Source organism: Vicia villosa, linkage group LG5 (assembly GCF_029867415.1).
Source record: "Vicia villosa cultivar HV-30 ecotype Madison, WI linkage group LG5, Vvil1.0, whole genome shotgun sequence".
In the NCBI taxonomy this organism is placed as follows: domain Eukaryota; kingdom Viridiplantae; phylum Streptophyta; class Magnoliopsida; order Fabales; family Fabaceae; genus Vicia; species Vicia villosa.
In genome coordinates this window covers 4,470,164-4,480,135 of record NC_081184.1, presented here as the reverse complement: position 1 = coordinate 4,480,135, position 9,972 = coordinate 4,470,164, and the positions used below count along the sequence as shown (strand labels likewise).

At 34.4% G+C, this 9,972-nt stretch overlaps 2 protein-coding genes across 2 annotated transcripts; both read left to right on the top strand.

The window, feature by feature from the left end:
* The first annotated feature begins 246 nt into the window (after positions 1–246).
* LOC131601202 (aromatic aminotransferase ISS1) lies at positions 247–3,614 on the top strand. Its single transcript, XM_058872972.1, has 9 exons — positions 247–642; positions 741–788; positions 1,623–1,751; positions 1,836–1,895; positions 1,976–2,132; positions 2,305–2,411; positions 2,576–2,634; positions 2,744–2,852; positions 2,965–3,614. Exons 1-9 carry the CDS (start codon positions 580–582, stop codon positions 3,421–3,423), a joined length of 1,191 nt encoding a protein of 396 aa, XP_058728955.1. The 5' UTR covers positions 247–579; the 3' UTR covers positions 3,424–3,614.
* A 1,902-nt stretch (positions 3,615–5,516) lies between these two features.
* On the top strand, positions 5,517–8,851 carry LOC131606162 (katanin p60 ATPase-containing subunit A1). The gene is made up of 7 exons (XM_058878437.1): positions 5,517–5,692; positions 6,309–6,786; positions 6,975–7,172; positions 7,320–7,564; positions 7,705–7,863; positions 8,007–8,094; positions 8,176–8,851. The coding sequence occupies exons 1-7, from the start codon at positions 5,532–5,534 to the stop codon at positions 8,455–8,457; spliced, it is 1,611 nt and encodes a 536-aa protein (XP_058734420.1). The 5' UTR covers positions 5,517–5,531; the 3' UTR covers positions 8,458–8,851.
* The last annotated feature ends 1,121 nt before the right edge of the window (positions 8,852–9,972 follow it).

Genomic DNA, 9,972 nt, shown 5'->3' with positions numbered 1-9,972 from the left:
AGATAAGGATTTCATTTTTTTAATTTTAATTTTAATTATATATTTAATTGTTTTCTAGTAAGAATTGGTTTTACAAAATTGGATAAGAAACTCAAACATATGACAGAAACACAACCAAAGTGATTGGTTTTGAAACTGTCCTATGTCGTCTTTTGTCTGCCTCTGCATGTCTGACTCACCACACTGAAAACAAGACAAAATCCATAAAAACCCACTTTTTCCGGAACTCAAAAATAAAAATCACCCTTTTCACATTCATTTCACATTTCACATTTCACACAAGCAAAATTATTCAATACCCATTTTTTCCTTTTAATCTATTAGCGTTAAACAAACGCATAGAGGAAAGAGAAAAAAGGGTTTTGCCTTTTACCCTTTATTGGATTTGGATTGTGTTATACTACTAGTTTATAGTTTAATAGTGGATGAGTTGGTGAAGCGTGAAGTTTCATCTCATCGTCCTTTTTGTTTTGAGTTGACGTTTTCTTCTTCAACAAGACTTCATTGGTTTATAACAACTCTCAAAAATTGGAACTTGTTTTTGTTGGTTTTGTGTGAAAAATTTGTGTGGAAAGAGAGATGGGTTCGTATGGGAATCTTGCGAGGAGGGCTGTGGATACTGAGATGCCGATTATGGTTAAGGTGATTAAGGAATTGTTTTTATTTGATGTGTTTAATGATGTGTGTTTGGATTGATGATCTTGAATTTGAGGTTGTGTTTTTTTGGTTTGTGTTTATAGATGCAGGAATTGCTTCGGGGTGCTAAGAATGCTGTGTCTTTAGCTCAGGTTTGTTTTCTGTTTTTATGTTTCCAATGCTTGTGTTTGTTAATATAATGAGTTTGATTGTGTTGTGAGTGTGTTGGTGTGTTTCCAATGCTTGAATTTTAAATTAGTTTAGATTGGTTGGGTTATGTTATGTGGGTCTGTTTTTCTGGTTTCCAATGTTTTTGATTATAAATTAACTACCTTTGGTTGTTGGTTTTGTTATGTGTGTTTTCTGCTTTCCAATGTTGGGTGTATAAATTACTCTAGCTAAACCCAAGGGTCGGCCTGTTGGGGAAAGCTTGGGACCTGAGAGTTTGCTCCTATTAAGGTCTCGGATTTAAATCCTGTGTTCAGTTAGTTCATACAGAGTTTTGCTATGGTTTTAAATGGGCCCGTGCTAGTGGATGCCAAGTTTTCGAAAAAGTAAAGAAATTAGTCTAGTTTGGTTGTTGTTGTTGTTGGTTTGGTTTGTGTGCTTTATGGTTTCCAATGTTTGCATTATAAATGAGTCTAGCTTGCTTGCTTGTTTTTGTGTTTGTCATTAAGAGTTTTGAGAGGAGCTTGATTAGCGGTTCTCATTTGCCGCATTTTTAGCAAAAACTACGTCGGAGCTTCGATAAAATGGGATTGATGAGATGTTTGTTTTCTCTTCTTGAATTAAGGTGTGTTCGGTGAGATTTGAATCCTTTTGGAATTAGGGGATCACACATTTTTCGCAGTCCATGATCTAGACCATCTGATCAAGATCGAACGCTAAATGTTACTATCGATTAATTAACTTTCTATGCATTATTTTCTCGTTAGTTCTGAATGAAATGCAAATTTAATTGATTTGTTGAAATTTGTTTTATGTAGGGGGTGGTTTATTGGCAACCTCCAAAACAAGCATTGGATAGAGTGAAAGAACTTGTGTATGAGCCTTCTATTAGTCGTTACGGCAACGACGAAGGTATTCCTGAACTCAGAGCGGCACTAGTGAAAAAGGTAAACAATCTAGTTTCTTGTTAGTTACATCAGCTTTTACCATCCTATTGACCATAATTTAACTCGTTCGGTTTTGTCACGCAGTTGCGTAATGAAAATAATCTGCACAAGTCCTCGGTAATGGTTACAGCAGGTGCCAATCAGGTGATCAATCCCCCAGCTATATAATTTGCGATTAATATTTCAGCATTCATTTGTCTCATTTCTTAATATCTGCAGTGCAGGCATTCGTGAATCTAGTTCTTACTCTGTGTGACGCGGGGGATTCCGTGGTTATGTTTGCTCCTTACTACTTCAACTCATACATGTCCTTCCAGATGACTGGCATTACCGACATACTAGTCGGTCCTGGTAATCCGGAAACACTTTATCCTGATGTAGGTAAGACACCGCATGATCTTGTCACTAGCTAAGAGAAAATTCTTCTTTACATGGCAATATGAAAGTTTTCGTTAGGTTTCAGTGTAAAACTATTTTACGACGACTCTGCATCTCCATTAGTTATGTTCAATTTCCTTGTTTAAATATATAACCGAATTTTCTTGATTTTCAGACTGGTTGGAAAAAGTGTTATCGGAAAGGAAACCTGTCCCGAAGCTAGTTACTGTTGTAAATCCTGGCAATCCATCCGGAACCTACATTCCCGAGCCTCTTCTGAAGGTCTCTCTTTCGATCTCTTCTAAAAATTTTCATTCGAGTTTACTTTCTACGGTTTCTTTTGAATCCGCTTATGTGCATAATATGTTGCTTGATCTAAACGAATTCATTTTCTTAAGAATTTTTTAATGAAATTTCTAAGCAATTGTTTTTTCTTAATTGGCCAGAGGATTGCAAATCTCTGCGAGAAAGCTGGATCGTGGCTTGTTGTGGACAATACATATGAGTAAGTCTTAACCATCCTAATTAAAATTCCTTCTCGTGATTTTGTTACCGATCGCCTAATACTATCTTCCTCGTCAATCGGGACATTTGGTTGTCGTATTTGATTGCAGGTACTTTATGTTCGACGATCTGAAACACTCTTGCGTGGAAGGAAATCATGTTGTTAACATTTTCTCTTTCTCGAAAGCTTATGGAATGATGGGATGGCGAATTGGATACGTAAGTTTAATATCTTATCGATAATCACTTATATATGATAAGTGATTATGCTATAAGCACTTCGTAAGTTGTTTATCTAAGCGGAGCCTAAGTGTTTGTTTGGTTATTGCAGATAGCGTATCCTTCTGACGTAGAAGGACTCGCCACCCAGCTTCTGAAAGTCCAAGACAACATTCCAATCTGCGCTTCGATAATTTCACAACACCTTGCTCTCTACTCCTTAGAATTAGGACCCGAGTGGGTTACCGAGCGAGTAAAAACTCTCGCAAAGAATCGACATATTATCTTGGAGGCTCTTTCCTCTCTCGGAGAAGGTTCTATCAAAGGAGGAGAAGGAGCTATTTATCTCTGGGTGAAGATCCCAACCGGACACGGCTGCGATGATTTTGAAGTTGTTCACTGGCTAGCTAATAGGCACGGGATTGCTGTTATCCCGGGAAGTGCATGCGGTGCTCCGGGCAATCTGAGAATTTCTTTCGGAGGACTGACGGAGAATGACTGTAGAGCAGCGGCAGAACGGCTTAAGAAAGGCTTGGAAGAACTGGCTGCGCGCGGTTTGGTACAAGACTAGTAACGGAATTTAGTTTCGTCGCGAAAAGAAATTTATAGAAAGAAAGTCCATTTGCCAGTGGAGAAAATTTGCAGCTGGTGCATTTGAATAAAAGTAAAATTGATTTTCAGCCTTGTATACTATCAACAAGGTTTAATAATTTTCATTTTGAAAAGTAGATAAAATGCATCATAAACTTTTTTTCATATCAATTTATTTCTACAAGTTTTATATCTCATGGTGATTGATATATTTGCTTGCACAACATTTGATCAAACTTTACTTAACTATCGTTCGAAATTAGGGAACAATTCTTGATCAGACTTTATTTAACTATCGGTTGAAATTAGAGAACAATTCATGATCTGACTGTAATTATCTATCGGCCGAAATTAGGTTAATAAAAGAGGGTGCACCTTAATGTTATGTGTTGCATCAATCATTATATGCACATGGCATGCTCAATTATATCAAAAATAAAACAACAATGATCACTTATAGCATGATTAAACAAATTCACCCACCCATTGAGTTCAAATCAAAAGAAGGATAAAGTGAAACAAAGACAAAATCAAGTGTTGGAAAGGAATAATGTTGTTTTAGCAACGGAATAATGTTGTTGTAAAATGTAAATGATAAAGGTTGAATTTTGATTTAGTGACAAAAGGGATGTTTACTTAACAATTCAATTGATATTGTGTGACAATACATATGTGGTTACCACTTTAACAACTACTACTTTTTATTTTATCAAAGTATATATATTATTATGTTTCACAAAAGCACTAAAATTGACAAGACCTTAGTTTAGGTTGATTTCACTCAACAACTCATTTTTATATTATTTGTAGTGGTTGCATATTTTATTTGGTGTGAATGTTTTAAAAATTGAACCATAGATCTTTATGACATAATAAGTTAGTTAAATCATTCAATCACATTTAAACTAGAAGACAAATAAATACAATAAAAATCATTAAAAAGTCAAAATAAGTTGAATAAGGCTCTATTTGGTAATGCCGTTTTTTTAACTTATAACTTATCGTTTATAATTTACAAATAAACGATCTGTCTGATAATGGTATTTTCATCACGAGTTTATAGTTTATTTTACTAATTTATAATTTATTTTTCAGATGCTATTTTAAATATCGTTTTAACATATAACTTATTTTTTTTCATTTTTACCCTTATTATTTTAACTAAAATCTACTTTTACCACCCTCTATAATTTATTTTAATTTAAAATAAAATAAAATAAAAAATATGCTATGTTTACATCAAAGTATAACACCATATATGTTCACATTGAACTTTATACATTATTTTAAATAGGACACAAATATCAATGCAAATAATAATAATAAAATAAGAAAAAGAAAGTGAATTGTATCGCATATAATACCGTTTAGATGTCAAAGTGAATGTAAGAATAATATTTCTGATAAAATAATTATGTATTAAATGTCTTTTATGTTATTTTAATTAATCAGTTATTTGAACCACTAATTTTATCAAACACTTCAAATAACTTAGCACCTATAAGTCATCAATCATCATCTATAAACTATAAACTATGAATCATCAGCGATCAGTCATAAATTATCTACTATCAGCTAACTTATCAGTTAATCACTATTTTTACCAAATAAAACCTAAATTGTAATGAAATATAACCGAAATCAAACAACCTATCAATTGGCCGGATTCTATAAATCAAATTGATTTATTTCAATTTTCAAAACATTAATCGTTACGCATCTATAAAATGTGTATCATCAGTCGGACAATCAATCACATATCACTATTATAATTTTAAAATTAATTAATTCAAATAGTATTAACCATCCCACCGTTATGATTCATTTACAATGTAAACAATCTTCACACTATACTAAACATGGCAAAATAAAGAATAAAAACTTTAGTTAAGTCAATTCTTAAAAAAGCAAAAGAGAAAAAAAAAGTTAGTTAGAAAAAAAAAGCTAAAACGGGCCCGTTTGGTAGTTTTGAAATTCAAAACCCATGGGCCCACTGGATTGATCAATTCAAAACCAGAAAAAGCCCATCAAAAACCAAACTCGTCGGTCGAAGCAACAACCAGCTCGGTGAAGAGAGAGAAAGAGAAAATGGCCGGTGGTGTTGGTGGTGGCGGTGGCGGTGGCGGTGGTGGTGGTAGTTCATTGACAGGTTTGCAAGAACATGTGAAGTTAGCAAGAGATTATGCTCTTGAAGGTTTATATGATACTTCTATCATCTTCTTCGATGGTGCTGTTGCACAAATCAACAGGTTAATGGGTTTTCCATTTTCATTGTAAAGTTCGTCTTTTTATTGCATTGTTGTTAATGGGTTTCAGTTTTTTTTTGAATTTTGAATATACCCTTTAATTATTTTTTGATGTTTATTTGTTTACTATGCTAGATCAAAGAGGGAAAATGGTTCATAATTTGGTGTTTTTCATGAATGAGATGTTGGAATTCTTTTAGGGTTGAATGGTGATGATAGTTTAAGTTTTGAGTGGATGGATCTTTGGCCATTGGGTTATAATTAGTATCATTTTCTTGATTTGAAGTTATGAACTAATTGGAGTTTTAAGTAGGATTAAATTTAGGTGCATTTTCTTAGGGGATTTTAGTACTTTACTTAACTTAAAATGAACTTTTTGTGGATGTTACAAACTTTGAAAATGTTATAGAATGAGTTTGAGGACTTCATAGGTAGTTAAGTTAAGAACCATATGAAAAGTACTTAAGGAAATGCACTTAAGTTGTTTAATCCTTTTTAAGTGTTAGTGTTGTAGTTGGTTTGGTTTGGTTTGGTTTGGTTTGGTTTGGTTTAGTTTGGTTTGGTTTGGTTTGGTTAATTGTAGTTGATTTTAAGAAGTTTGAATCTTGTGTGATTTCAGGCATCTAAACAGTGTTGACGACCCTTTAATTCGTGCAAAATGGATGAATGTTAAGAAAGCTCTTTCTGAGGAAACTGAAGTTGTAAAGCAACTTGATGCAGATAAAAGGGCGTTTAAAGATAATCCTATTGGAAGACGTCCTCCGTCGCCTCCGATTTCTACTAAATCTTCGTTTGTTTTTCAGCCGTTAGATGAGTATCCTACTTCATCGAATTCTTCCTTTGATGATCCTGATGTATGGAGGCCACCTAGTAGGGATACTGGAAGTAGAAGGCCTGGAAGGGGTGGTCAAGTGAGTAATCGGAAATCTCAACAAGATAGTAAATGGGCTCGAGGTGCTACAACAAAGACAGCTACCACTGGCCGTGGTGGTGCAAAGGCTGGTGGTGCTACTAGCAAGGTTAACTCAGGGGGCCGGACATCAACTCCCGTAAAGAAAGGTGGTGCGTCGGGAAAGTCTAGCAAGACAGATGCAGTTGTAAGTTTCAATTCCTAATATATGCAGCATTTTGTTGGACTACATTTTCTGTTTCATATTTTGTTTTTGCAAGAAGCTATTCCTAAAGATAATTTCTTCGTTGGACTCATCCTATGCTTATGGTATTCCTGACTACTATTTGGGTGGCTTGAATAACATTAAACTTATATATGTTGTTTTGTTCTTAGAATGGTGATGCTGAAGAAGGGAAGTCGAATAAAGGACAATACGAAGGTCCTGACCCTGAATTGGCTGAAATGCTAGAAAGGGATGTGTTAGAAACCTCTCCTGGAGTGAGATGGGATGATGTTGCTGGTCTTACTGAAGCAAAAAGGCTTTTAGAAGAAGCCGTTGTGCTTCCCTTATGGATGCCTGAATATTTCCAGGTAAACTTAAACTATTCTCACTAGTTTTCTACGTCAGTTCTATTAAGCAAGTGCTTATTATGGAAATGATTAGAATCTTACTTGCTGAAATTTCTGTGAAAATACTAAGACATGTTCCGATGAGCTCATTTTTTTTCTATTTTTCAGGGAATTAGGAGACCTTGGAAGGGTGTCCTTATGTTTGGTCCTCCGGGAACTGGAAAGACTCTTCTTGCTAAGGCAGTTGCTACTGAATGCGGGACCACTTTCTTTAATGTTTCTTCTGCTACTTTAGCTTCTAAATGGCGAGGAGAAAGTGAGCGAATGGTGCGGTGTTTGTTTGATCTTGCAAGAGCTTATGCACCAAGTACAATTTTCATTGATGAAATTGATTCTCTATGCAATGCTAGGGGGTATGTTGTTTATGCTGTTTTAGACATTCATCACACATAATAGTTTTTGAAACTTGTTTATACGGCTATTTCTCAAATAATTTGCGCTCTATCTGGATTCTAGAGTTATGTCACGGTCTAATCGAATGCTGTTTCATCAGGGCTTCTGGAGAGCATGAATCATCCCGAAGGGTGAAGTCTGAACTTCTAGTTCAGGTTGATGGTGTAAGCAACAGTGGTACAAATGAAGATGGTAGCAAGAAAATAGTAATGGTCTTGGCAGCTACTAACTTTCCATGGGACATAGATGAAGCACTAAGGTTTGTATTCGGTTTTCTGTATCCTTTTCTAAACTATTGATATTGTAAGTAGATAAAAAATCGAATAGTTAATTGTGTTTGAAACATCTTGGAAAGTACTAGTCTACACTTTTTAATCCAATTTCATGTATAATGTAATGCAGGAGAAGGCTGGAAAAGAGAATATATATTCCTCTTCCGAATTTCGAGAGTCGTAAAGAGTTGATCCGGATAAATCTGAAGACCGTTGAGGCAAGTCGTGGTTTTTCATTACTGTTTTAACTTATATAGGATTTTGAGCTTGACCCTTATATAGGATTTGTCTTATACCAGGTGGCCCAGGATGTCAACATAGATGACGTGGCTCGTCGAACTGATGGCTATAGTGGGGATGATTTAACAAACGTCTGTCGTGATGCTTCCTTAAATGGAATGAGACGGAAGATAGCAGGAAAGACACGCGATGAAATTAAGAGTATGTCTAAGGATGATATTTCAAAGGATCCTGTTGCCATGTGTGATTTTGAAGAAGCTTTGGCAAAGGTTCAGCGAAGTGTTTCTCCGGCAGATATCGAACGCCATGAGAAGTGGTTTCATGAATTTGGATCTGCATAAAGACTCACCAATGGTAGTGTTTTTTTTATACTACCACTTTGGTTCTCAATTGGGATATCCTGCCTGCATTGTTGTTAAATAGCGGCTATAGCTTTATTGCATAGTGGAATTTGAACAAATCGCTATTGTTCTATCATGCGATATTTAGTACAAAATATTGTGAAACAGCTGCTATTGAACAGAGTGTTATTTTCCGCGATGTGCGCATGACAACCGTAGTTATTTGTATTGTTTGTTGATATTTTACTTGTTTTTTCTCTTGAATGGGTTTCATTGTTGTTTTATGGTGTTGGAGAATTTTCAATTGTTAATTTGTACCTGTGACCGTTGAATATTGATGATGTAATGTAATCTTATATGATATTAAAGATGTTATTCTCTCTTTGTGCACAAACCTTGATATTTGAACTTCCAACTTAGTTATCTTTCTGGTTTGGCTAATGCTGGTTGTTTTGTAATTGTGCATGCAATTTCTGTTATTTAAAATCAATTATGGACAGTCATTAGGAAGTGTAAATGATACGTGGAATAAGATCGTCCCAAAGATTAGAAAAGTAGCTAAAGACGTTTGGAGAATCAAGAGCTTTTGAACATAGGAAGGAGTAAAGAATTGTTGAGTAAAGAATTGTGATGGAACGAAAGTGCTCTAAGTAAAGTTAGAGTAAAAAAGAAATGTTCTAAAGAATGGTTGAAGTGCAAAAATGTCAAAATTTGAAAAATTTTAAAAAATGATGAGTAACAGTAAGGCGATTGGGTCATACAACATATCTAATAAAGTGTAAAAAATTCTTAGAGATAGAAGCATTGAGTGGTTCGCCAAAATCTTTAATGAAATTATGAGGTCAAAGTAATTGTCGGATAAATGAAAAAGAAATACTTTAGTTGCAGTCTAAAAGAACAATGTCGATATACAAAATTGTGCAAATTGTATGAAGATTAAACTTATGAGTCATACCATAAAGTTATGTAAAAGGGTGATTGAACAAAGATTAAGAAAAGAGAATTAAGATACTGAAAATCAATTTAGTTTTATGTTAAGAAGGTCAACCATAAGAAGTGATATATCTAATACAACGTGTGATGAAGTAATATCAAATGGGTTAATAAGATTTGTACTAATCAGATGGACTATGAAGTAATATCAAATGGGTTAATAAGATTTGTACTAATCATGGGTTAATAGTATTTGTACTAATCAGATGGACTATGAAGTAATATTAAATGGGTTAATAAGATTTGTACTAATCAGATGGACTAACAAAATTGTGCAAATATTAAGGGGATTAAACTTATGAATCATATTATGAAGTTATGGAAAAGAGTGATTGAACGAAGATTAAGAAAAGAGACTTAAGTTACTGATAATCAGTTCAGTTTTATGTTAGGGAGGTCAATTGTGGAAGCAATCTATCTACTACAACGTGTGATGTAACGATATCAGATGGACTAATAAGATTTATACTTAATTTTCGTTGACTCAGGGAGGGCGTGAGATAGAGTACCTAGATAGATATT

Bases quoted from the DNA above. Each gene is read 5' to 3' on its own strand.
- LOC131606162 (XM_058878437.1), top strand. From the start codon at position 5,532: ATGGCCGGTGGTGTTGGTGGTGGCGGTGGCGGTGGCGGTGGTGGTGGT. The intron at 7,565-7,704 runs GTATGTTGTTTA...CTGTTTCATCAG, and splicing joins TCTCTATGCAATGCTAGGGG to GGCTTCTGGAGAGCATGAAT. The intron at 7,864-8,006 runs GTTTGTATTCGG...AATGTAATGCAG, and splicing joins GACATAGATGAAGCACTAAG to GAGAAGGCTGGAAAAGAGAA.
- LOC131601202 (XM_058872972.1), top strand. From the start codon at position 580: ATGGGTTCGTATGGGAATCTTGCGAGGAGGGCTGTGGATACTGAGATG. The intron at 789-1,622 runs GTTTGTTTTCTG...TGTTTTATGTAG, and splicing joins ATGCTGTGTCTTTAGCTCAG to GGGGTGGTTTATTGGCAACC. The intron at 2,412-2,575 runs GTCTCTCTTTCG...TTAATTGGCCAG, and splicing joins TTCCCGAGCCTCTTCTGAAG to AGGATTGCAAATCTCTGCGA.